At 40.5% G+C, this 27,655-nt stretch overlaps 3 protein-coding genes across 10 annotated transcripts; all 3 read left to right on the top strand.

Moving 5' to 3' along the window:
* Positions 1 to 11,421: 11,421 nt before the first annotated feature.
* Positions 11,422 to 11,778, top strand: LOC140853159 (subtilisin-like protease SBT1.6). Its single transcript, XM_073247249.1, has one exon. It carries the CDS (start codon positions 11,422 to 11,424, stop codon positions 11,776 to 11,778), a length of 357 nt encoding a protein of 118 aa, XP_073103350.1.
* A 4,593-nt stretch (positions 11,779 to 16,371) lies between these two features.
* LOC105037020 (uncharacterized) lies at positions 16,372 to 16,920 on the top strand (the record flags this gene model as incomplete). The annotated part of the gene is made up of 1 exon (XM_010912724.4): positions 16,372 to 16,920. A coding segment is annotated over one exon (546 nt), but the record flags the coding sequence as incomplete, so codon positions are not given.
* Positions 16,921 to 24,367: 7,447 nt separating this feature from the next.
* Positions 24,368 to 26,680, top strand: LOC105056139 (transcription factor bHLH113). 8 transcript variants are annotated; one of them, XM_073247710.1, is made up of 7 exons: positions 24,368 to 24,658; positions 24,746 to 25,142; positions 25,241 to 25,363; positions 25,449 to 25,565; positions 25,684 to 25,749; positions 25,846 to 25,896; positions 25,998 to 26,680. In XM_073247710.1, the coding sequence occupies exons 2-7, from the start codon at positions 24,756 to 24,758 to the stop codon at positions 26,163 to 26,165; spliced, it is 912 nt and encodes a 303-aa protein (XP_073103811.1). In that variant the 5' UTR covers positions 24,368 to 24,658; positions 24,746 to 24,755; the 3' UTR covers positions 26,166 to 26,680. The 8 variants fall into 8 exon arrangements, with proteins under 8 accessions (XP_073103811.1, XP_010936522.2, XP_073103814.1 ...); XM_010938220.4 differs by having other exon boundaries at positions 24,368 to 24,673; XM_073247713.1 differs by lacking the exon at positions 24,368 to 24,658 and having other exon boundaries at positions 24,690 to 25,142; positions 25,245 to 25,363; positions 25,472 to 25,565.
* Positions 26,681 to 27,655: the final 975 nt, after the last annotated feature.

The following is a 27,655-nucleotide window of genomic DNA, read 5'->3' as shown; positions in this document are numbered from 1 at the left end:
GCTCCAGACCAACCATCATAACCCAATCAAAGAATTCGGTGTCAGTACGAGTCCGTCTTTCTCAAGACGGATCCTCGATGAGCCAATTTTTAGTCGGTTCAAAATACTGTAAATTGAACCGTACGATGGCTCCATCGACCCACTTAATCATCTTGAGAGCTACAAAGTCCTCATGCTTTTGCAAGAGGCATCCGATGTTTCTCTGCATTACTTTTTCGGTTACACTCCAAAAAATCATGCGAGCATGGTACTCGGGGCTGCAGTCGGAAAGCATCAACTCTTTTGAATAGTTTGAGTAATTATTCGTGACATACTTCGGCACAAATCGAAGAGTGCCCAGAACTACTGACAGCACGGGGAGTCTTTGCGAGTGTGGCACTTTTCAACATTGCCACCCAAGAGGTCAAGGACCTCTATGAGGCGAGACCATCATGATGATGAAGTGGGGACTTCAAAACTCCAAGTTTGCCTACTCTCTGGATAAGACGTTTCCTCGATCCTATGCCGAACTCTTCGAAAGTGCACAGAAGTACATCCGCACTGAAGAAGCCACAACTAACCGACACCAATTTGAGAAAAAGGGCCAGAAAAAAAAGGCAAGGAAAGGAGGAGGCTCCGGAGAGCCTAATCAGATTCATACCGAGAAGGAGGCTCCACCTTTCTGACTAAGTCAGAAGCCCAAAAATTTTATGGGCAAGTATGACTCCTATACTCCTCTGACTACTTCTCGATCATAGATTCTGATGGAGATAGAAGGAGAAAGCTTCCTTCATTGACCCCTGCCAATGAAGATGAAATCTCATGATCGGAAGCGCTACTGTCACTTCCATCACGACTATGGACATGATACAAAAGAGTGCCACCAGCTAAAGAACGAGATCGAGAACCTGATAAGATGGGGGTATCTCAGAAAGTATGCACGTGAGTGACCTATGCAACTACCTTCTGATTCACCTTGTCTAGAATCTGAGGAGGACATTCATGTCCAACTGACAATAGGCGTGATCAACATGATCTTGGCGGGACCGTGACTCCGAGGGGTAGACGACTGTGGAAGTACTTTCAAGTGTTAGCATGCTGACAATGACATCATCTTTACCAAAGTGGATTTGTGAGGAGTCTAGACTCTCCACAATGATGCTGTAGTTGTATCAATGATAAATATCAATTATGATGTAAAAGAATATCTTATCGATAATGAAAGTTCCACTGACGTGATTTTCTATGACTGTTTCTTTCGAATGCGACATCTTTCTGTTAAACTTCTCAAACCCGTTAATGTTCCTCGAGTTAGGTTTACAGGTGACTTGATGAAAGTGGAGGGCAAGATCGAACTCTCTATCACGATCAGGCAACTACCTCAGCAATTGACCGTTCACCTCAACTTTCTTGTAGCTTGGGTCCCATCCATCTATAACGATATCTTGGGGCGGTCCAGATTGAATGCACTTCGAGCAGTCATCTCGACTTACCATCTGCTCGTGCACTTTCCGATAAGAAATGGATCCGACGAGATGCGAGGAGACCAACAGTTGGTTCGACAATGTTACTTAACCATTCTCAATGAAAAAAGACCAGCTGAAGCTCTCTTCATCGACGATGGACTGGATCAGAGAAAAATTGAAAGTTGGAAAGAACCTGCAGAGTAGCTTATCTCAGTTTCCCTGCATGGTGGAGATCTGACTAGAACCATTCAAGTCGTATCTTCACTAAGTAAGAAATTGCGAGAGGAGCTGATCAATATTCTGAGAAGAAACGTCGATGTCTTTGCTTGGTCTGCCTTAGACATACCAAATATCCCTCCAGAAGTTATTATCCATCGACTAAACATCGATCCTGACCACGAGCCAGTGAGGTAAAAGAAGAGAAGCTTCACTCCAGAGTAATAAAAGACCATTGATAAAGAGGTTGACAAGTTATTAGCGACTGGTTGACAAGTTATTGGCGACTGACTTCATCCATGAGGCAATCTATCTGGATTGACTCACGAATGTAGTTATGGTCAAGAAAGTAAATGATAAATGACAGATTTGCTTCGATTATACCGACTTGAACAAAGCTTGTCCCAAGGATAGCTTTTCGCTCCTCTGAATAGATAGTTAGTTGATGCGACATCAGGACATTAGCTGCTCAACTTCATGGACTCCTTCTCCAGATTCAATCAGATCTGAATAGCATCTGAGGATAAGGAAAAGATGGTGTTTATCACCGACAGGGGTCTGTATTGCTACAAAGTCATGCCCTTTGGTCCTAAAAATATCGGAGTAATATATCAGAGGCTGGTCAACAAAGTCTTCAAAGATCAGATTGGACGCAATATGGAGGTTTACATCGATGACATGCTCGTGAAAAGCACTAAAGCTACCTTCCATGTCAGTGATCTGGCTAAAGCTTTCGATGTCTTGAGGAAGCACCAGATGAAACTAAACTCGACTAAGTGCGTCTTCGACATCACGTTAAAAAAAATTTTCGACTTTATGGTGACAAAGAAAGACATCGAGGCCAACTCCGAGAAGATTAAGGTAGTTCTCGACATGAAGCCTCCTAATTCTCGAAAGGACATTCAAAGATTGGTGGGGCATATCACGTCTTTAAGTCGATTCATCTTCAAGTCTGCAGAATGGTGCCTCCTTTTCTTCAATATCCTCAGGTAATGAAAGACTTCACCTAGATGGAGGAGTGTCAAAAATCCTTCGATGAGTTAAAGCAATACCTTAGCTCTCCTCCATGTCTGACAAAACCCAGCATCGGTGATGAATTACTCATGTATGTGGCAACCACTTCAGAAGTCGTCAGCTTGGTCCTGGTTCGAGAAGAAGACAAAGTGCAGAGGCCCATCTACTACATAAGCCGGGTGCTGCACGATGCCAAGACAAGATATTCTAGGATTGAGAAGGTTGTCTTCACAATCATAACGACTATTCGATGATTATGGCCCTACTTCCAAGCCCATTCAGTGAAAGTTTTGATTGACCTCTCCTTGAGGACTATACTTCACAGACCAGACACCTCAGGGAGAATGGCGAAGTGGATGATCAAACTCATCGAGTTTGACCTTTCTTGTGTCTCAAGAATATCGATGAAATCTTAGATTCTTGTCGATTTTATCATTGAGTGTACTCTAACCGATAACAACCAAGTCGAAGATAACTTTTCGGAGGATACTCAAGAGCCCGCATGGATTCTACACATGGATGGAGCTTCAAATGCTCAAAGATGCAGTGCGGGCCTGATGTTGATAGATATTGATGGGATGGTGATCGAGTATGCTCTTTGATTCGACTTTAAGGCTTCAAACAATCAAACAGAGTATGAGACCTTAATAGTCGGACTCAAAATCGCTAAGGATCTTGATGTGAAGTACCTACGAATATTCACTGACTTGCAACTCAAGGTCGGATAGTCCCAAGGAGAATATGTGGTTCGAGACCCTATTCTCTTCAGATATCTATAAAAACTTAAGTCTTGTGATCATATTTTGATCACTTTGGATTTTTTCACATCCCTCGCTTTGAGAATGCTCGATCCGACTCTCTATCTCATCTCGCCACTTCTGATTGCGTAGAGCTTGAAAAAATCTTCATCAAGTATCTCGAGAGCCCGAGCATCGACTCGGAGGAAGAAGTCCGTCAGGTCCAAGTCAGACATGAGCCGAGTTGGATTGAGCTGTTCATCAGCTTCTTAACGGCAGAACATTACTGACTGATCCTATTAAGGCACACCGACTAAAGAAATTGGCAACTCGATATGTGATCTTTGACAATCAACTCTATAAAAGGTCAGCATCTCTACCCCTACTCAAATGTCTTCGACCTTCCGAGGCCGACTACACTCTTCGGGAGGTGCACGAAGGCATTTGCAGCAATCACTTGGGGGGTAAATCACTATCCTACAAAATTCTCCAGCAAGGATATTACTGACTGACTATGTAGAAAGATGCCTATGACTTGGTGCAGAAATGTGACTAATGTCAAAGGTTCGCCAACATCCAAAGGCTTCCATCCAGCCACTTTACGGCCATTTCGGCACCCTGACCATTTGATCAATGGGGTGTTGACTTACTCGGTCCGTTCCCGTCTATCAGCAGGCAAAGAAGATTTCTCGTAGTAGCCATTGACTACTTCACTAAGTAGATCGAAGTTGAACCACTAGCACAGATAATGGAGCAGAAGACTATCAATTTTTTATGAAAATCTATCATCCATCGATTTGGTGTGCTCTGAGTGATCATCATCGACAATGGCAGATAATTCAACAACACCGAGTTCGAAGAGTTCTGTGTGAAGTATTATGTTATCTACAAGCTCATTTCGGTCGGACATCCTCAATCCAATGGAGAGGCTGAGGTGACCAATAGGATGATTTTTTAAGGTCGGAAGATTAGAATCGATCAAACTAAAGGAAGCTGAGCCGACGAGTTTTACAGTATTCTGTAGTGTTATCGAATAACTCCTCGAATCTCAATCGAAGAGACTCCATTCAAGTTGACGTTTGAAACTGAAGCCATAATTTCAATTGAAATCGGTCTACCTTCAACTCGAATAAAACACTACAATGAATCAATCAATTCAAGCAAGAGATGAGCAGACTTAGATTTGCTCAAAAAAACTCGAGAATGAGCTCGATTGAGAATGATCTCTTACTAACAAAGGGTAGCACGATATTACAACTCCCAAATCAAGCTAAAAATCTTTCAAGTGGGAGACTTAGTCTTCAAAAAAATAAAAATTTTTAAGCCCATTGAGCAAAAAAAAACTATCTTTAAATTGAGAAGGTTCCTACAGAATCTCAATAGTCCTATGATCAGAGCCCTACAAAATTGAGAATTTGGATGGCACCAAGATCCCTCAGATCTGTAATGTCGAGAACCTACGAATGTACTATCAATAAAAATACCTTCATCAATAAAAAGATCTTTCTTTCTACAAATTTTGTGCCTTATAGTTCAAATTTTTGAAAAACTGCAACATAACCACTCCCTCGTCGGCTTGCACCCAACGAAGCACTAGTCGGCTGATACCCGACTAACGAAGCTAGAAGTGAGCCTGTTTCTAACAACGGGTGGGTCTCTCAACCGTAAGCGCATCTGTCGAAAGCTGTGGCATCAAGTTGAATGCGAGACCTAGGTGAAATCATTGCATAAATCAGCTAATGCCCGATTACCGGAGCCACATGGTCTGACAACCGCCACTATACTTGCAACGGCCCAAGAGCCGCGAGCATATGGGTTGTAGTTTGTTATACGATCCGATGAAAATAAGTTGTAGTAAGTCAGTTCAACACCGACTAGCCAAGGATCTACTGGTTCTAAAACCTCCTATAAGTTCTTACACAATGGGACAATCTACGACGAATGATCTATGATTACGACTTCGCTCTAGCCAAGTTTGCCAACAAAAGCCGACTACCTGACTTAGAGAATTTTCTCAAGCTCGTTAATTCGGCTATGACCTGCTCGATTTGCTGCTATTTTACTTTATTATCGATTACAAGACTCATAAGATTTTATTAAACCTATTAATTCAGTTGTGGCTTAGTCGGTCTGCCATTTCCAATTGACTCCATTACTTAGTCGATTTTATGAAAAGATTGCTAAGAAAGAGAAGAATGAAAGCATGAATAAGGATCAAGTCATAATTCACAAATTAAACAAAAGAAGATTTCATTTCATTTTGGAGGAGTTCATTACAAAATAAAAGAAGGTATATGGCTGAAAACTGAAAAGAGTATACAAGAAATTTAACGGTCCTCCTCGGCCTCTGCTTCCTCATCGTCTGACTCATCTGATTTCTTGTCGGGTTGTATGGAACTCAAGTCCACCTTTGGCCTGAGGTGGTGAACTTGCTTCTTACATTTTACGAACCCGAGCTAGAACATGTCCGCACTGGCATCAGCGAGCTCATCCTCGTACCCCTTGAAATCGTGAAACTCGGTCAATGCCTGAGAAGTAGCTTTTTGGGCCCGAGTTTCTACCATCGTCAATTTTTCTTGAAGTTCGATGGTGGTTTTCTCGACCTCCTTGGCAGCTCTCTTAACCTTCAGCACCCTTTCCTTCTCCTTGGTGAGGGCGCTCTCGGCCGACTCCATCTCTGTTTAGAGTTGGCCTTCAGTCTCTTGAACTCCTCCTTCTCTTTCCTCTGTTGGATCATTGAATTCACCAACTCAGCATCCAGCAAGATATCTTCTCTCTGCTCTTCCTCTCTCACTCTTCGATGGTTCAAAGGAGCTTGTCGGAGACCTCGGCCTATGCACAAGCAGTCTGGGCTTGGTCCTCTAAGTCGTGGTTGATTTGGGCAGACTTGATCAACCCTTCCGACAGCACTGTGATGTTGTGGATCATCTATAAAATGAAAAGAAAAAAAATGGCTAAGTCATCTACTCAGTCAAAAATAATTTGGAAATAAGCCGATTAAGGAAAGGTTAGATGCTTACCCCGATCAACGACATGTAAGCACCCGACTGGATCTTTGAGATCAGATGCGCCTTCCTGACTTCCCAGTCCGCAGGAAGCATGACCATTCTTGCCAACTCCCTGACAAGTCGGTGGTCTTGAAGTGCCTGATCGGTGGCTTTGAAGCGCATTCCAATCGCGATCGTCGGCTCCCCCGAAGGCATGTCTGGACTGTAGGCTGCAGTAAAATGGGGGAGCATTGATGCCTTACCTTTGTCGGTAGTTTTTCAGCTAGCTGTTCAACTTGCTCCGAACCCGACTTGGACCGAAAGGGCTTGGACCGCTTTCGCTGACCTTGCTAGTGCTTCAACGATCACCACATCATCGTCGGTCGGGGGAGAAGCCACAATTGTGATGACTTCGGCAGAAGCTGGTGGAGACGAGTGCTTTCAAAACTCGAAACTCGGGGCGGTGGTGACGGTACTCAGGGCAGCGATGGTGGCTGCGTACTTCTCGATACCCGAGAAAGAGACTCCTCTCTCAGCTTCTTTGGTGGCCGAGATGGACCACTAGGTCTGGATGCCATCTTGGTCTTTTTCTTCTGGATCACCTCGTTTAGAGATCCCATCATAATCCGCATGCCTGTATGAATACGATGAAAAAAGAAGAGAGCCAGTCTACAAGTAAAGCAAAAATTACAAAAAATCTATAGAAAAAAAAATTATCGAGATGGCTAGTCAGGCTAATCCCGGCATCGTAAAGGGACTGCTCCTTGAGCATCTCCTGATGCGCAGGGATCTGGACCTCGAACAGCTTCTCGTATGTCTCCTGATCTTCTTCCAAGACTGCGTCAGTTCTATTCGGAGAGAGATTGGGAGTCGTCCAGGTCTAGTCAAAGCCCCACAGGTGGTCAGCGGCAACGTAGAAAAACTTGCTCTTCCACTCATGAATAGAAGAGGAAAACTTTTTGAAAAATTATCGACGAGGCTGAGAATAGAAGAACCATCATCCCCGCTCTCGGAGATGTTTCTTCAATACAAAAATGGTCTGAAACAAAGAAACTCGGGGCTCAATCCGAAGAAGTTGACAAAGAATGACAAAACAAGCCAGAATACGTATGGAGTTGGGAGTGAGTTGAGCAGGAATGACCTCATAGAGGTCAAGGATATTGGTAAAGAAAGGATGGAGGAGAAATTGGAGTCCCGATCGAAGGAACTCCTCATAAATAGCAATATAACCATCAGGAGGACAAACAACCTGACCTTCTTTATTGGGCGCCATCAACTGATACCGATTAGGGATGTGATAATATCCTCCGAGTCGGTCAACGGCCGACTCAGTCAATTCAGACCTCTCCACAAGAGGTCTATAGGTGTTCTCGACAGTCGGCTATTCATCCGACTCATCTGGGTCTGACTAATCCAGTCGAAAAGATGCCTCATCGGGCTCATCCCAAGTAATCTCCTTGGTCACCCTATAGGTAGCTGGAGCTCGAGAACTCCGATCACCGACCAGATTCTTATCTCTAGATTCTCTACCAGTAAAACTCATAGAAAGAAAAAATAAGAAAAGACCAAAAAGAAGAGAGAAAGATCGAGAAAGAAATCTCTAAGAAAGAAAAGGGGACCGACAGCGACAATGACAACGGCGATGGAAGACCGGCATCGGAGGAGATGACTTGCCGGCAACTAAACTCTCTGCTAAAGAGGGAGTGGGACCGACTTAAGATGGAGTGGAAACAATGAAACCAAAATAGGAGGGGATCAAGCCCTATTTATAGGTTTCTTCGACGGTCAGGATCGACACCAAGTACCATATCTAACTCGAAGATCATGATGCATGGAGGCAATCACGGCCAGTCATCTCGATGTCCATTCGGCGCACCACCGTTCAGATCTTGCCTAGTAGGCTCAATCCGCATGATTACAAACTGGATCAATGGGTGACCGACATATGGATGACTCAGATACGCATACTTATTATTACCCTGTCAGTCGATTTTCTGTCATTAATATGGAAGATCATCTTGAGCTCCACGGCATTTATTACCACGTGATCTGTAATGGAACGATGCCACCGCACGTTCTACAAAAAGATAAGATGACGGTCCACCTCATGAAGCGACAACCAAGTGGCAGTTGGCTAAAGCAACTCGGATCTGCCAGAAGACGAACTCCATTCACTTGACTAATCGCAAAGTCGGACTCGGGAGTTAAGGGGCAAGTATTGGGGTAGATCCCCATCACTTAGCCGACTTCCAAGCCTTCTCGTCTCTGAGCCGACTAAGGAAGCTACACTGACTAAGCCACCACCATTCAGCCCGGCTCGGATTCACGAGTCCCACCTGGCATGGTCGACGTCGGGCACCACACCCAACCGATTAAAGACTGCTCACCCGTGGTCGGCACCAGCCTGACTAGGATTTACATGCCACTTACGACCTACTATGTTGAGCAATACGTGCAATGCAACCGACTTTATATTCGACTTACGGCCGACTACGTCAGTCGATGGCAGGGTGTCACCCCTTAGTGGCCTCATCTTACCAACTCCGACTACACAAACCTCTGCCGACTAGCTGTCTGACAGGCCACATTAAGGTCATGTTATTCAGACACCATACTCTGGTCGGCTAGCTGCGCGTCGTGATGGGATATTACGATTTTATTAAATGCGCCCACAGAATCATTTATGATAATACCCCACACTCGATAGCGTTCGCCACCATGAGCATGCCAAATAGAAGGCACGCTCGCCGTTAGGATTTAAAGATGCTCACGCAGCATCATTTGATAGGACATGATCGATATGATCACTTATTCTCTCACCATTCATTTTGCTCCCTCTATAATTAGAAATAAACAAGGATCCCTCCAGGTATACATACACACACTATTTTACAATGCAGAGACTGTCATTCTTGAGCCACTACACTGATTTGAGCGTCGGAGGATCCTCGTCAGAGCCATCTCCGACGGGACTTCTTTTACAGGTTCTTCTTCTTTGATGCCGAGCGGAGCTCAGTACCATCTCTCTCTCATTAACCTTATCATCTTTGGTCTCGACCTTGACTGTGTGTACTTTCTCCGATGATGACACATCATCTTTCGGCGTTCCTGCCGCCGAATAACAGGTGCGGCTCCTAGTCGGCTCCAGACTAACTACCGACTATCCATCAAAGACAGGCTGCAACAGGATCTAAGATGTGGATTTCAAATCCCCTATATTGGTTTAACAAGCTGGTGGCAGGATTAGAGCAAATTTGTGTTTTACTTTATGTTCAGCACATCATTTTGTGCTGTTTAGTTTATATGTGCATGTTTAAGACCTAAAGCTTTAGCAATACTTCAGTGGCTGCAAACCACTTGCCTGCTGTCTAAGGTTTAACCAAACCGAACGATGCGAGTTTTCTAATATTATTAGAATTAAAAAATGTTTTTTCTCATTTTTTGAAACAGTAGCCTCATGGACAATTTGAACTTTACTATGACCCATGTCTTAAGCATTGTTTTTACATGCATAAATTGCAACCAAAGAAATTTGTAACAATTAGAGAGACAAACAACCGATAATGCTGGGCTGGGCCCCTTTCGATATCTTTCTAAAAAAAATTTGATATTTTTTGAAAATTTTTAATTTTAATATAATCTTTTAATTTTTATAATCAAATATGTACACTATCTAATTTATTGCAATATTGGTTTGCCATCAGCTGGTGTTAAAATTTATCGTTAAAATACAAACGTGTTATGTACAATGTCAACCCCTAACTGATGTATTATGCTATATGGATGATGTGTCATCTTTCAAGAAAAGAGAGATAAGTTTTGAGAAGAGGAAGGCAATGTCTTCTCCCAAGACAATGCCCTTGGCGTTGATGTCGATGAGGTTGGTAAAGATACTCAAAGGGGAGAGTAGGATGAGAGATTTGATGAAGTCGAGGCCTAATTGGAAGGGGAGCTGATGAGATGGATGGAGGTGTTGGTGCAAAGGAGGACACTGGAGACAGAGACGAGGAAGATGAAGGACATGAAGATGAGGGACAAGAGGTTGTCGTGGCCCTTCTTGTTGAAGAGGCTGAGGCGGGCGAACTCGGTGATGAGGCATGGTAGTCCTTGGAGACGGTGGAGATGTGGTAGTTGGCGAGATAGCCGATGAAGAAGCGGTCGAGGAGGGTCTAGGTGGTGGCAAGGTGGTAGGCGACAAAGGCGTTGGTGACATCCTGGCCGGCCAGGTTGAGGAGAGGGATGTTGTAGACCTTCCCCTCGATCATGATCCATAGGTTGCCAAGAGTGTTGTGACCTTAGAGCTCCGCGGAGGTGATGTACCTCCGCTTCTCTCCTTCCATGGCCGTTACGAGCAAGAAGAGAAAAAAGGAAGGAAGAGATGAGGAGCTGTGGGATTCCCCCCCCTTCTTCTCCCTTGTTTTGTCTCTCTCTCTCTCTACAAGAACATTGAAAAAGAGGAAGATCCCTTCTTCTCTCGCCCTATTGTTTTTGATGCCCTCGAGACCCATCGATTTCAACGGCTGCAACACCGCCTTCGACGGTTCCGACATTAATGACACCATCGAGTTCCGCTCCCCTCATGACATTGATGGCCACAGCACTCACACCGCCTCCACTGTAGCTAGTTGCCATGCCTTCCAAGCCAGCATGGCCAGCTATGTTGCGGGCATCGCCAAGGGCGTTGCCCCCAAAGGGCCGCATCGCCACCTACAAGGTCTGCTGGAAGGCATTGTTTGCCTTGACTTCGACATCCTCGTCGGCTTGATTGCGCTGTCGCTGACGGCATTGACGTCATCTCTATCTCTATCGACAGCGACGATGGCATCGCCGCCCCTTACTACCTCGACCCCATTGCCGTCAGATCGTACGGTGCCATCTCTAAAGGGATTTTCATTTCCTCCTTTGCTGGCAACGATGGCCCCAGCCTCATGTCTATCATCAATCTCACCCCCGGCTCATCACCATCGGTGACAGCACTATTGACCGTTGGCCCTCTACTCCAGCAAGCCCCTTACGGGCGCGATGCTCCCCCTGGTGTACTCAGGCCAGTCTGGCAGCCTCTCTGCCTTCCTCTATATGGAGAACTCTCTGGATCCCAAGCTGGTGAATGGAAAGATCATGATCTGCGATCGCGACAGCAGCCCCCGCATAGCCAAGGGGATGGTAGTCAAGGATGTCGGTGGCGCCACGATGATCTTTACCAACAGTAACTCGAGCAGCGAGGATCTGGTTGCCGACACCCACATGCTGTCTGCTTGTGCCATTGGCTTTGACGAGGGTGATGCCATCAAGGCCTACGCCTCCTTTGCTGCCAACGCTATAGCCACGATGGCCTTCCTCTCTTCAAAACTTCTCTCTCTTTTTTTTTTTGAGAGATGACATATCACCTATCACCTAGGAGGTCGATACTGTACATGACACATCAGTATCTTAACGATAAATTTCGATATCGGTTGATAGCAGACTGCCATTGCAACAAATTAGATAGTACACATACGATTACAAAAATTAAAAATTTATATTTTAATTAAAAAATTTTAAAAAATATAAAATTTTTATATAATTAATCTTTCTAAAAATTATTGCTGCACATTTTTTTCTTGGATAATTTCACTTATAAATGCTTAATGACGGTGGGGTGCAAATTATTTTTGTCATTCTTAAATTTACTATAATATTTTAGCCTCGTTATGAAGTATATTCATAATTATTATATTACCTGTGCTCTTACGTACGATTTTTTTTTTCTGGTAACAATGTAGGAATTTAAATTTTATCAAAAAAAAAAAAAAACAACGTAGGAGTTTGTTGTGCATTATTGCTACGTACTTCCGTTACATGTGATTTTGAAAATCTAGGCAAGAGGGTTTGTGAGGTTGCAAACATTAATGGACTTTTACTTGATTTTATTGTGTAAGTTTTATTAAATTAAATGGAGACAACGTAACTTAAATGAAGAAGAAACTATTAATGTTTTGATCTTTGAAATAAATCTGGCAGTAATCAAAAAAAAAATTATAATTAAAAATATCTTGATTTTTCAAATACAGTTCGAAATATTTTCATTAAAAAAATTATGCAAGTCAAATTTTTTAAATTTTTTTTGACTGTAACTTTATTACAGACACCAAAAAAAAATATTTTATTTTATATTAAAAATTTATTTTAAATATATTAAAATTCAAATTAAATTGAAATAACTAAAATAAATTTTGATATATATTAGTTTAGAATCATCTCTCAATGAACTCAATTAGATAAATTTTAATAATTTTTTTAAAAAAATTTTAAATAATTCATGATGATCTCTTGTCCATATTTCATGTTAGTTGGAGCCATTTATCGGTGGGCTCTATCAGAAAAATTTTAATAATTTATTTTTTAAAATTTTTTTCAAATAAATCATGATGATATTTTATTTATGTTTGATGTAATTTCATCCTAGGTGCATGCTTTTTCTACAATTGTTGCATATTTTGAAATGTAAATATCTTCTTTGTGTGGTTGTAAATTGTTCCTCTCAATCTTAAAATCACTAATAGATGTTTTGGCCTTCATTTAGAAAGTACGCGAGCTATTTATGCAGCCATGCATGCTTGAATCTCTTGCGCATCTACTTCCGTGAAAGCAATCACTTTCGTTACGTTGCATGGATTTTACCTTCGGCGGAGAAGGTCCTCTGACAAAAGTTAAACGGGGGAAACCAGACCGTACTTAATTCAATCCTCATTAAACATGACGGATTTATCCATTTTTTTTTAAAAAAAAAGGCACAAGCCTTAATAATAGTGAAAGAAACCTTCTTATGCTTTGAAAGAGACAACACGAGCTGTAATCATGACGATCAAATTTGATAAATTTTATCATGCAAGCAAAGGTAACACAAACCATATAAAATTTGGCTTGACCGCACCAATACTACTATCTAATATAAAATTTGGCTTGACCGCACCAATACTACTATCTCCCTCTACTGACTATGAAAATTCTAATAAAAAATATTTTGGGGTTTTATAGTTCTTATTGGCTTTTATGATCAATATTGGTGAAGTTCCATAATATTGGCTTAGCGAATATAAAGTCAATTAGATTTAGTGAACCAGGGATTGCCCAAATGATTTCAACCTTTTGTTTAGAGAGATTTTGGGTTCAAATCTTGAGTGTTGTATCTGCAAGTATTTGGATGTGGATTGTGGAAAATTAAATATAGGTGGGTCTCTCCCTTTCTCTCTCTCAAAAAAAAAAAAAAGAAAAAAAAAAAAAAAAGCTCAATAGGTTAACATCTCTTCCTACGGAAGATGTTCGAGATTCCAATCTGCACAATGAAATCAAAGGTTAAGTTGGTCTTATATCAAAAAAAAAAGATTAAGTTGGTCAAATCAATCGATGCACTTCTAAGATTTGGATCCATATCTACCCACTTGGTTTAACAAGTTTGAGTTTGGCTGGATTCTTTACTTGGGTCCAACCAGATTTGTTGAGTTATTGAACCAACTATATTAAGTGTCTAAACCTGGCTGTAGAACCGAATTCTTGAGTTGTTTTAGATTGTGCAGGCATTGCTGTTAATAAATTTTAGGATCAGGCAAGGAGAGTTGTTATGGTTAGTCAAGGTTAATGCAAGTTCATATGCTAATGAATTTGGAAAAATGAGAAGAGGTTCACGAGCCCCTACCCAATTGCAAACAGGATTCAAACCCAGATCATTAATATTAATCCTTAGTGACTTAGCACCTGTGGATCATGCGCTAGACTTTCGATTTGATTTGTTTCTCCCTATATCAAAGCTTAAGTTTCCTTCTTAATTCTGCTACTCCTTTTGAGGCGAACCAATGAAGTAGTCGTGCCTCCTGAAAAATACGTACATCTCTCCAAAATCATGCTAAAGATTTGTAATACTAGCAATGTTGTTAGTAGAAAATAGTTTTCGTGCTACCAAGTGTTTGAAAGAGGTCCAATTCTATTTTACCCAAGTAATCAAATGGTTGAGAAACATGAGGAAAAACCTTAACAACAATGGAAAATCCAAAAAGGATGAGAAAAATGTACGAACAACTTGGGAATATTTTAGCAATTTTCATTCGGTTTTCTTTGTGTTTCCATTTGTTTTGGGCATGCCTATCCGCCTCAATTTTTGCATTTGAAATGAACTCAGTTCATATTTTATGTCTAAATTCCACATCCATTTCTCAATGTTAAAGTAAATATCTGAAAATTTGATTAATGCTCCTTTTTTTTTTTTTCAATTACCATACTTTATACTTCATGGTTATATGTTAGAGACTCTGTTTTAAGCTATAAAATTTCCCATCCGCTCGTCTCTTAGTTTTGCCTTATTTGTGATAGCTTCTTAGTCCCTCATTCTTTTGCATCACATTTGCAATTTAACATGCCAACTATTAAGATATGTCGTGGTATGCATTTCCTTATCACCAATATTTTTATTTTACTATTCTCATTACTTCTAAAATGTCACCATTATGTTCTGTTAAAAAATCCATACCTCTTTCTAAGATCTCCATTATACTTTGTGTGCGCATGTGTAAACCATCCAAGACATGAGCCCTAGAAAAAGTTCATTAGCATTATTAATGCAGAAAGACGAGAATAAAATTAATAATTTATCTAAAAAGTTGGCATAAGGCTTTTATTTGTGTGACCAACTCAAACAAATATTCACTCTTCAATTTATCAATAAAAACATGATCATTAAGGCTTCGACACTTGATAGTTGAATCTCACCTAACATCAAGTATAATTCGCGTAAATTAACCAATGGCACCTCCTTATTCATTGACCATCTTTGGTAACATCAAAAATTTAGCAAATACAACTTAAAGCTTTTTGCTCTTTATTAATTTGAATTTGGACACAAAAACTTAGCCATAACACCCGCCTAACCTCCGCTTTGTGTAGATACCTTCAAAATTATAAATATTGATATCTTCTTGCATGATATGAATGAATATACCTCATTTTCTTTTTTTTTTTTTAATACAAGCGAGTGCTCACACCGATCTAGCATGAGTACACTTCAAAAGATCAAAAAATAAAATATCCTGTAAAACTTAGAGGCAAGTTTAACTTTGATGCCAGATCAATCGTCAGTGTGTCAGCAATATAGAAGACGATCCAATCAGCGGCACTGTTCACCTCCTAAAAAACTTGCTGAGCAAAAACTGCAATGAAATCATGAAGGCAGGTCCAAATATCGTGAAGAAGCAGACAGGCCTCGACTGCGTTATGTCATTTTGAATCCATCCTATTACGATGATAGAGTCTTTCTCAATGATGATCCTCTTTATCCGTAGCTCCTACTGGATATTAACAATATTCGTCCAAACAGCGCGAAGCTCAGCTCCTACGATGGAAGGCTCAAAGATATGTAATCTTCTGCCGTCAGCAATCTAGTGTCAGATCCCGGATGACAAAGTCAGCACCACTCCTGCCATCTCTAACGCTTTCAAAATCATATTTTCATACTCCATGCCAAACAACTTGATTTAACTCTCTTTTCAAAGAAAAAAAAAAAAAAACTTGATTTAGCTATCTTTAAGCTCACCCAAGCATAAGGCAACCATATCAAAATCTTGATTGCAAGAAATCCAAAAAAAAAAGAAACATCCAAGCAGGAGGAGAAAAATCCTCTAGTAACCCCTGGAGCCAGAGAGATTCCATGAGTTGCAAAACAAAGACTACTCCATCCAACCCACAAAATATCTACCACCCAAACCAAATTCCCCTTCACCCAATTTAATCCCCCATCCATTGCAGAAGATGACGGGTGCCAGGCTTTGCGCTACTAAAAGCCTCGCCCAAACGACGACTAAACCGTAACCGCTGCAACAAATTTTTATTAGCTGCGTCATCTCGGTGCCGCCGGCGGGCAATGGAGGAGGACCAGGTGGCATCGCCGTTCTCTTTTGTCGGCGCCACCGGCGGCAACACCGGAAGCGCCGCCGTCGATGGTGATGGGTGGGAGCCGGTGCCTCCCCCGCGCGCCCGCCTGCGGCGGAGGAGAACGGCAGGGGTTGGGAGGTGGTTGCCGTTGGCGCCGCCTCCTCCGCTGCCTACGACGACTGCTCCGTCTTCCCACCCAGCCTCCACGAAGGCCTCCACCTCCTGCCCGATCCCGACCTCAATCCCACGGTAGTTCTTCCCCAGCACCACGGCGAAGCGGTCGGAGGTCTCGGCGAGTCCTCATCTCCCCCGCCGAGGCGCGAAGAGAATGGGGAAGGGGAGGAGATGCCGGAGATGCGACGGTGGATGTCAGATTCGGCCAGGCGTTTGATTGGTTCGGGCTTGGAGGCGATCCATTCGAAGATTTGTCTCTGGAGAGGAGGGGGTTTGGATTGTGCGATTGGAGGGGGTGTTTGGTCGGTGGCCGCGTTGGCTGGGTTTGTGGTGGCTTTGATGTACCTTAGGCGAAGGTATCGCAGAGAGAAGGAGCTCCTTCTGCTCCTTGTTCAAGAAAGGACCAGGTACATCTTGCTTGATTCCATTTCTATCCGTCTTTGACTTAGTTATTGTTGGCTGGCTCGTAATTTATTATTGTCATTTATGATTTTTATTTCAGTATTGATCCCATGTTGTGAATGTAATATTCTTTCATACTATGAAGTTGGATTTCAGGAAAAAATTGGATTTTGTGGAAACATTAAGGAGGAATTTGTTTTGAGAATGATAAAGATTTAGTCATTATTTTGTTTGAATTCTAGTTCTTTTATATACCGAGTGAACAGAGAAATCTTGTAGTAGGGTGATTTCACCTGGATTCTTACTACGATCCATCCCAGGCCACAACCAGAATCAAACCCCTTGATCTCTTACCCAAGTGACAAGAGGTGGTACCAACTGAACTAAAGTTAAGTGGTATTTTGCAAAGGATGTTGTGAAGATTTTCTTTTTTAGATAAGAGAACTTCTTGTAATTGTCTGATGGATTTTGCACCTTGATTATCTCACAAGAAATGAAAGGGGGAGCTCTCCATTTATGTAAGAGATGATGCCATGATAACATTTAAACCAGAGGATTATTCTATGTTTATGGAATCACACTCATGATAAAAGATTTACATATCAGTATGATTCTGTGTAATCCAAGGTTAGCGTAGTTTACTGAATAGCATTCAAAAGAGAAACAAAATATGCTCTAATCCGCTTAGGATACACAAAGTATGCCTATTTTTTCATGGATGGGTTCCTTGGTTTATTTAGCATATAATCTGTTACGAATTTTCTATTAGAACATCCATACATCAAGTATTCATCTCGAAAATGAAAGAGGAGCTTTTAGCTGATATTATTACACAGATCATATGCAACCATGACTATCTAAAGCACATATTCTACCTACAACAGCCAAGGTTTTAAACCTCATGGGATAGGGGTGTTCCGGTCTCCCACTGTCTCGCCACATCCTGGCGATAGTCCCGCTCGAGAGTCCATAGGCACCCTCCTTCTCTCTCCCCTCCTTTCCTCTTCTATATTTTCTTTTTCTTCTTTCTTTCCTTTCTTCCTTCTTTTTTTTTTTTTCCCTACTCCATCTTCTTTCTTTCTATATCCCTCCCTTTGCTTTTTTTTTCTTTCTTTCCTTTTTCTTCTCTTTCTCTTTCCTTTCTTCCTTCTTTTCTTTCTTTCATTCTTTTTCTTCATCCTTCCTTTCATCTTTCCCTTTTCTTTTTCTTTCTTTTTACTTTTTGTTTCATCTTTCTTTTTTCTCCCCTTCTTCTTTACTCACATGGATGAGTTTCGGAGTCTCGACTCCATTTCTGTTTTGTCTTCTCATAGAAACGAGATGAGATGGTTGGGACAACCCCTATCCTGTCGAGACTTAAAATCTTGATAACAACAATCTTCACGTGCAAGGTTTATCTTTAGGGTCCATTCTTTTAATGGTAAAAATTTAACTAAAAATCTATATTTTTCTAGATAAATATTTTTCAGGCAATAATTTATCCGTGTTCTTTTATATATAGGAAAGTGGCTTCAAAATCTGTTACTTATGTTTTTTTTTGCATTACTACTTTTCTGGATAAGTTACTAAAATTTATCCATTTTTACCATAATACCCTTTATATTTTTTTTTGGAGAAAGTGAATGACCGAGTTATTGGGCATTAACTTATGGAGGTATTGAAAATGAGGATGGGGCATTTTAGGAATAAAATTAAATATCTACTTCACTGGCTGATGAAAAAATAATTTAGCCACCCCCTAGGTGGATAAGATTTTTTTTCATTTTATGGATAAATGCTACCTATGAGAAAATAATTTATTCACTTTGAAAAGCGTGAGAACATAGGCAAATTGGTCAATGAAAAAGTTGACCAACTTTTTCAATGATATTTATCCACAAAAGAACGGGCCCTTAAGGTTTAAGTGGTCCATTTCTAATTATTCTCAAGGAATAATTTCATTGCCAAATTATCTCAATTTGTTTCCAGCTGCAATATTGATTTTCTTAAATCTGGTCTTGTTTATAAAACCTTCATACATTAGAGTGATAAACATCGAAAAATGTTGGCATACATGCAGAAGCATGGTTCTTCAAAGTATTGTAGATAGTTTTGAAATTATATTCACTCTGTTTTCATGAAAAAGACAGATCTCTGTAAGGAGATTTAGTTGTGGACTTATGAATTGTTGAGTAGTTATTGATCTCTACACGAGAATTCATGGGCATGCAACTTGACATACCATCTACATGAGGTGATTCCTTGTGTATGAAGAGTTGAAAGCTGACAGCTTAAAGTGACCTAGTGAACATGTCATACTAGAAATGAACTAGTAGTAGTTGATATAGTAACAAATGACAATATGTAATAACTAACATGCAAGAATACTATTAAGGGGAAAAGTAAAAGCAAAGAAAAAAAAAAAACCTATATTCTTGATTATAAAGGGCATTTTCAAAAAATTGATCATGTTCTATCACAAATTCACTGGAGATCTTGCCTTTGGTTCTATCATAGAGTTTCCAAGTTCAACTGTTTATCCTAAGCTAGCAGCAGGTGGTTCAACTAGGAATTTGACTGATCTGATTAAAAGATGATCTCTAAGATGGATTGAAATGTTTTATATTCTCTGTGCAAACTGGTCCTAAAGTTTGTGTTGAGTGTTAGATTGACCATTGCAACAATATGCGTTCAATCAGCACTATAGGTCCAAGAAAAAAAAAAAAACAAACGTACAGCCCTAAAAATTCATTTTAGAAACTCCTCCTGCAATGTCATTCCCAAAGTTTACAAGAAAACCCATTCAAGTAAAGTGATCATTGGTTGACTCAATGAAAACATGTATGCACTGCAAGTTCAGAGCAAAGATATTGGGAAGACAAATTAACTATGGATTAAAAACAACTTGCTTTGTAAGGAAGAAAAATTGATGAGCTCAAGCAAAAAGAGTTGCCATAGGAGAGGAGCATATGGGAGTGCCATGTATGAGTTGTAAGATTGTGCCTTTTTTTTTTTTCTAATAAATAGTTTGGGGGAGTATTTTTCTTTTTCCGCCAGGGAGGGGGGGGGGGGGTGCAGTTGTGGCATGCAAATGAAGAAACTGTATTTGGCAAGCACTTTTTTTTTTTTTTGTTAGGATCTCTTATATCTGATTGGATTTGTTTTAAAATGTTGAAGTAATAATTGGTTGAGGAATTGAGGACGTATGGGCCATGGGAAACAGTAGTGGCCTGTCCTTTTGGGAGAACAAAATTGTTTCTGTAGTTTGCTATTCCATTGTGAGGGTATTCGTTCTCTTCCTAATGTTTTCTACTATGAGCTTAGACGTAACCCAATTTTGTAGATGATGTGATGTTGCTTTATAATGTTTAGTAAAATTAATGGGGTATCATAAATACTTGGTCAGTGCTAAATGTAATTTTGTCTGAAAAGTAGTCATGACAACTTTGTGTAATTAAAGTTTCAGATGGTGAACTAGAATTCAGTTTTGCAATTTTTTCTAAAATTTAATGAAACTATTTTTCCTGTTGGTGGTACTTTAGGATAAAACTAGCTATGAACACGTGTAATGCATTTTAAAAATAAACTAATAAAAAAGAGTTCAAAAAATTAGGTATTTTGTTTCTTTTTAATTTTAAAAAGAGTACAATCAGTTTGCTATGTGGATAAGAATGATCGAGGTTTCTTTTTTTAAAAGTAATGTCCAACTGTTTTGGGATGTTTAGGAGAAACCATGTAGTAAATAAAGGCGCATGTGGACTAACTACTTAATCATATTTTTTCACAGATATTTGTGAACAGAGGAACTAAGGTTGTTTAAGTCCCAAAGTTGGACAAGATAAAACCTAAAATGGCATATTCTCTATCATTTAATAATATGGTGTAGACTATCAGATTTTATATGGTCAAATTGGAAATCAACTATAAGAGAAGAGGTTCTAGGAATAAAGTGGGCCCACTTAAGTGAGCACTTATAGCAATGCTAATTTGGATCAAAAATAGAAGTTTGGTACTTGCTTGTGAACAGAAGAATTTAGGTTTTCAGATATTACTTTATTAGAACACGGATCAATTTTGCATTCCCTCTTTTGTATTTCTTCACATATTTAGGTGAAAATGTAATATTCCATGCAGAAGGATTTAAATAAAGGAAAATGTTTAGTCCATGTCTCAGCGAAGCTTTAGTTTCTATTATGAGCCTGCCTACCATGCACCCCAGAGTTGGAGATGCATGTTTGCCATCAAATGTTAAGCACTGCAGGAAAAAGTTGTCAGGGAACCACCTTTGAACCTCAAAGTCCACTGTGTATGGCAGGCAGGCTTAAAGTGGTAATCAAAGTTTCCACTTCACAGTGGACCTAAGCTACACTCAAATGCTCTCAGGGTAGCAGTCAGACAAAAGTTTCCTTTGGCCCATGTGATGATAACATCACTATTATTATTTGATCAATGCCTAGTCTGTCATACCAATTCCCACAAATAACACTAATCACCTCATGCTATGTGGCAAGAAAAATTTACATATGACTGAGTAGGTCGTGCCTTAGCATTACTTTTAGTTAAATAAGCAGGCTGATTTCTAATTAGGTGGGCACCTCTTAAGGGTCAACTAGCCTAGTGTTAAATTAGTTGTTTCATTACTTTTTTTCTTTTCCATTTCCCCCAATTAACTGGTAGATCAAACATAATAAAAAAAAAAAAATGCAAACTGCATTCCTTTATAAATGATAGGTAGTGATATATCGTTTCAATTAAATTTTTTGAACAAAGAAAAGAGCAAGGGTGTTTGGCTGGTTTCTATCGTATAATGGGGAGAAGATTGCTGTATATGAGGCAAGAATTTGATGGAAATCAATTTCCCTTTCACAACTGTTCTTTATGAAGATTTTAGCTTGAGGACTAATGTCTCTGTTGTTGTTTCAACGTCTTTTATGTTTACTCCAATCTAGAATTATTAATTTATTTATGTTTTTTCATGTTTGAGCCTTTTTCTGGAAGATCTGATCTAGAATGCATATGTGACCCCCTATGACTTCACCTTCATCAATGTTCAGTGAAGTCAAAAGCAATATGTCATGTATCCGGGTTGACATGGCTATATGTTCTGCCATGCTTATTTGTGGTGGTTGCTAGGAATTTCTGGAAGAATGCCTTGATTATTGCTGCTTTGTATGGCTAAGCAATCCTTTTTTTTTCCTTCCCACTTTTGTTCTTTGAGGCACAGAGTGTCCATACCTTGTGGCTCCTTGATTACTGCTGCTTCATATGGCTAAGCATTCTTTTTTCCTTTGTTTTTGTTTTTTGAGGCACAGCATGGCCCTTCCTTGTGGCTAGCGAACATCTACACTTGCTTGTGATGAATTTTGCTGGAACAATCTAGTGGTGTCAAAAGACTAATATGATCTTTGCCTTTGTGCAGAGGATAAGCCACCTGCTGCATCAGATTGCACTAATGAACGAGATTCTAGCCAACGTCACCGAGTTACGATACTGAGGAGGCTCTGACCTCATCTGTTTGCAATATTGGCAGCAGCAGCTTAGGGTAACCCCAATGCTTGTTAATGATCTGATGCTGCACCATTTAGTCTCAGTGAGAATATTTGTAATTAACCGTGAGTTATCTCTGCATATATATTTTCATGATACTTCTAAAACTTTATTTATGTTCTTAAGATGGCGTATTTAGGTATGTCGTCATCACAAAAAAAGTTTTTTTTTTTTTTTTTTGCAGAGCATTTAAAAATAATTATAAGAATAAAAATTCTGGTGATATTTTTCAGGACTCCATCCAGAGCTCAAAATGCTTAATGTGTTATGTGGGTTGGTGATGTACCTTGATTGAAAGAATGCGAAACTGTTTTAAGTTGGTGTAGTTGGTTTTGGGACGATATAGTTTGTAGCATTCATGGTGGATCTATTCCAGGTTCAATTGCTTGCTGATCCAGATGGCAACATTTTTATGGCCATGCATGAAATTTACCGAACTTGGGTGTAGAGAATCGCGCATTTCAGATCTAACTGGCCCGGACTACATTTGGACGCACCCGGATAACCAATTTTAAGCCCAGAAGGCCTGGGCGGCTGCAATCAAATCGATCAACCCACTCCCCTGTAATCTCTCAACATGTCCTCTCTAAGGAGTAGATTGGGCTACAACTCCTAAGAAGACATCTAAGAGGAACCTCTCCTACAAATATGCGGTTATGCTTATAATTTCCTCTCTCTCTCTCTCTCTGTGTTCTCTACGATTACCCTTTGAGGGACTGTGTTGGAGGTATATTTGAACTTGGAGGCCGGACTCATGAGTTCGCACGGGCCTGTAGGGGGGATTGGGCTTGGGGACAGCAAGAGAGAGACTGGGAGGGAGGGACGGAGGAGACAAAAGGATTGAAGAACTCGGCTAAGTTGGGTTGAGTCCGAGCCATAGATACTGCTCATGGGTAGGGGTTGGGATTTGGCCAGACCTCCTCTTTGTTGATGCTGAAATTGTCAAGAAATTTTGGGCCAGCCCCAGTTTGTCATGGCTTGACAGGTGACCAGGTCTATAGACAAACAAGTTTGTGTAGGCATTTTCCAGGCAACCAACTTGAAATACACGAATTTATCATAGCACGAGCTACGTGCTAGCTCGATATGGTTTTCGGAAAATACCTTTGTCCAAGCGTTTCTTTTTTTGTTTAATCTTCTTTTTTATATGATGCTGGGACAACACTTGATCGGACGTGGTAGATAGAATGAAAAAAATGAATGAATGAATTTTGTTTCAATAATGTTTTCATTTTGTGGAAATGAATGTACCAAATGGGAAGGTGACTTGGTATGTCCTTCGTATAGAAAAAACTAGTTGGATTTCATTTTTCATTTTTTTTTTTTTTGCTAAGAAGATTTCAATTTTTTTCAAAAAGGCACAGTTTAGTCTCATGTGATAATTGAATTTTTTTTTAAAAAAATTGATAAAACGAGTCATAGCCAATAAACTACACATCATAGCCCCTAATCGCTGGCGGCGAGATTAAATCCCAGCTCAATTAGATTTTGCCTGATAAATAAGCACCTTGGCATTTAGAGATTCATTAACAGCTATAGACTTAAAACATTTTTATTTGACATCTTTCGTTAGCTTAACTGCATTTAGTATTCTATCCATGTTGATTACAAATTTTTATTCATGTCATCTAATTTCAAATACCATTTTCTGTTTCTTCCTGGATCCCCTACACAATTACATACAATTATATATAAATAAATTTAATTATGCATAGAAAGCACAATTATGCGGAAAAATACTGGTACAGTCATGTATTGCAGCAAACACAAAATACTAATTATGTGCGTTTAACATTAAAGTACAGTCAAACCAAGCATCATTAATTCCCCTATAATGCTGTTAAATTTTTGTCCCTTGGGAAAGCTCGAGTCTTACATACATTAGATCATTTCTCATACGGGATAAGATTTTCTTGCAGTGGGTTCAAAGAATCGAGGGATATTTCTTGTTTTTTCCCTGCTTTTTGTGCTTTTGCTTCGAGATATCAATGAACCGACGGGACAGCAGACACGAAGTAATGGAACCCCAGGAGCATCCCAAGGCCAACCGCTTCCTCTCAGCCGCATGCAACGCATCGCCACCGTCCATTCGTCCATCAAAGACGAGGAGATTCCAAGAGAAGGGTCAGCAGGCCAAACGAAGGACTGAACCAGCCTTCAATCCTGTGTACTTTTTGGAAGTGGGAGAGCTTATGTAGCTTCTACCTTTCCGACCATCTACGTTTTACTCTAACCGCGGTTAAAAGAGAGAGTAGCGGTATTTTTTTTTTTGGTAAGAAGAAGAGCGGTAGTTGGAACCCCGCTGTATTCCAACCATTTAATCTATTTTGTTGGCTGTCCACAGGGGTCATAGGATGGAGGCGAGGAGGAATGAGGAAGAGGAGGAAGAAGATGATGAGGAGGATTTGGAGCAATTAAAAGGGAAGAGTTTTTTGGAGCTATTGGGAGCAGGGGAAGGTGATCTTCTTAAGATAAAAAAGAAGGATGAGGCAGTCAAACCAAAGGAGGGCTTCGTCCTCTGCCTACCTTATTCTCTCTCATCCATTGCCGCCGCCGCCGCCACCACCACTAACTCCTCCTCCTCCCCCTCCACTTGTTCTACAAGAACCCGTATGCTTTGCTTTGGTGGAGCTGACGAGGACCCCCTTCTAAATGAGCTTGCCTATATAACTAGTGGTTCCTCTCTATCCACCCTCTCTTCTCCTTGTACTACCAAATGCGCCAAGTCTAAGGGATCAAGGGTGGGTATGCCTCTCTCTTTCTCTTTCTCTCTCTCGTTTTATTTTGATGGGAGGAAATATTAGCTTAGCTAATGGATGTTTATAAAACTGTGATCAAGAAAGAAAATACCGCTAGCAGAGGAGGAGGAAGGAGAGGAACCGCCATCTCCGCGACGTCGTGTGGAACCACGGGCAAGAAGACCAAGGCAGTGGGAAGTAGTAGTCCTCCGAGCAGGATCAATGTAAGTTCTTCTTTGGGTTCTTACAATTTATTTATTAATCTAATAATACGCATCGTAATCTTGATTGTAATTAAATTTTATATAGAACGTTAATATGTGTCCGTTAAGATGTTGGCTTGTGGTGGAGAGGAATCAGGTCAAGAAGGAGAAGCTAGGAGAGCGTATCAGCGCACTGCAGCAACTGGTCTCTCCCTTTGGCAAGGTCTCTCTGCCCACCCCACCCCACCCCTCTCTGTGTCAGTGTGTGTGCGTGTATGAAACTATTAGAATCTCACTCATTAGAGTACTTGTGGAACTGTTTGACTTTTGACTGGAGGCAGTCAGATACGGCCTCTGTTCTTGACGAAGCTGTGGGATATATCAGGTTCCTTCACGATCAGGTTCAGGTGACCCCTCTCGGCCGCTTAATTTTCCAATATTTTATTAGAATTACCATCACAAGTAAACAACCATGTTTAAGTAATCATACCTGTTGGAACTAGGTGCTGAGCTCCCCGTACCTGCAACACCTGACAACGTCCAAACGCCTGCATGTAATGAAAATCTCTCTCTCTCTCTCTCTCCTCATTTTCGTATAAGATTGGATTTTTATGTTACCATTAATCATGTTTAAGAGTTGATAATAAATTTGTAGGAGAATGGTGGAGATGAAGAGGAGTCGAGAGACGACGGTCTTACAAGCCGAGGGCTGTGCCTGGTTCCCGTGTCATGCACGGAAGACGTGGCCAGCAGCAACGGCGCCGATATCTGGTCGCATCCCATGGGGAACAACAAGACCTCCTCCTCCAGCCCCAAGCACTAGGTCTCTCTTTTATTGACCTCTCTCTCTGTGCGCGCGCGCGCTTTCCTCCTCCTCGGGCCTTGTTCTGTCTCTGCTTTTTGTTTTGTTTGCTTTGGCTCCATGACCTCTTGCTTGGGCTACTGCATCCATGTGTCCGTGTTTTGGTTAGATTGAAAGTTCCCAGAGGTAAAAGCGAGCCAGGAATAGGAAAGGTGGCGACCTAGAAATATGTACATTTGTGTGCACCCGGAGACATTACTTGCAGACTTGCGCAACGCTAGCTTTCAGCAGGTGATCCAGAGTAGGAGTACGCTGCATGGAAGGTCTTAATATCGTCAGTTTGTCATTTAGGAGATTAGATTTTAGCTAGTAAGCTTCAGCTCTTACGTATTTTGTAACATGCAACATGCTCCAGTTTTAAGTATTTTGTAGAAGGTTGTTGTTATGCAACCTTCTATGAAATGGATAGTTATCACCCCATCTGATACCGATCAATTTTCATTTTTTTTTGGTTAATTTAATTTTTACTTGCCTCACTCGAATCAGCAAAACAAAAGAACGTAACTGTATATAAGAGGTGACGGCAAGCATGGAATTACAATCGGGAACTGGATGAACCAGCCCTTTGTTTTAAATAGTTATTATTATAAAACAAAAGGAAAACATTGATTAGCTTAAACAAAAACCAGTATTTGGCTGGCCTCCTACTTATGGGTGGCGGATTGGGTATGGGTCGGATTGATCGATGCCTGCATCTATCTTGATAAAAAAAAAAAATCATATTCATATCCACTCCATATCTATCTCAGGTTAGATTTCAAAGATAGATCAGATCGGATCGTATATATCCAAATCGTATATATTCAAATTGATCTTTTTTTTTTCTCCATCTTCACCATCGTTTTCCATCATCTCCATCTCTATCTGGCCATCCTTAAGCTCTATAAAATATCATGCTTCCACCAAAATTAAGCTCCTAAAACCTCAAGGGATCGGCTCACGTTGCTGCAATTTGCATCGGAACTTAAAAACCTCTGGTGCTCTTCTTCTCACGGATCTCCAAAAAAAAAAAATAAATAAAATAAAATAAAAACAAAAAAAAATTAATCCATGTGAGAAAATATTTTATATTTTATTTTTTTTTATTTTTTTTTATCTTGATTGATTTTTTTTATTTTTTTTTTCTATGTTCTTTCCGACCGTTTTTTTTATTTTTTTTTTGGATCTTCAAGGGTCTCAATTAGATGGTGGCTTGGAGCGGCCAAACAGGAAAGCTTGAACGATGGTAAAGATTCGCTGTCGTTTGAGAGGGTGGGAGAAGATATCGGGTTTGAGAGGGTGGGAGGAGATATCGGGCTGTCGCAACAGTGCAACACCAGTTGGGTGTCAGGATAGCCAGGTCATTGGGTGGGGCTGGAGGTGTAAAGTAAATGTGTGTGTGAGAGAAAGAGAGGGTGGGTTTGACGTAAATAAGAGAGAGAGAGAGAGATTTAAATTTAAATAAAAGATAT

The sequence above is a fragment of the Elaeis guineensis genome, chromosome 13, assembly GCF_000442705.2.
Source record: "Elaeis guineensis isolate ETL-2024a chromosome 13, EG11, whole genome shotgun sequence".
Lineage (NCBI taxonomy): Eukaryota > Viridiplantae > Streptophyta > Magnoliopsida > Arecales > Arecaceae > Elaeis > Elaeis guineensis.
Note: the sequence above shows the minus strand (reverse complement) of the source record. Positions and strands in the feature narration are given on the sequence as shown.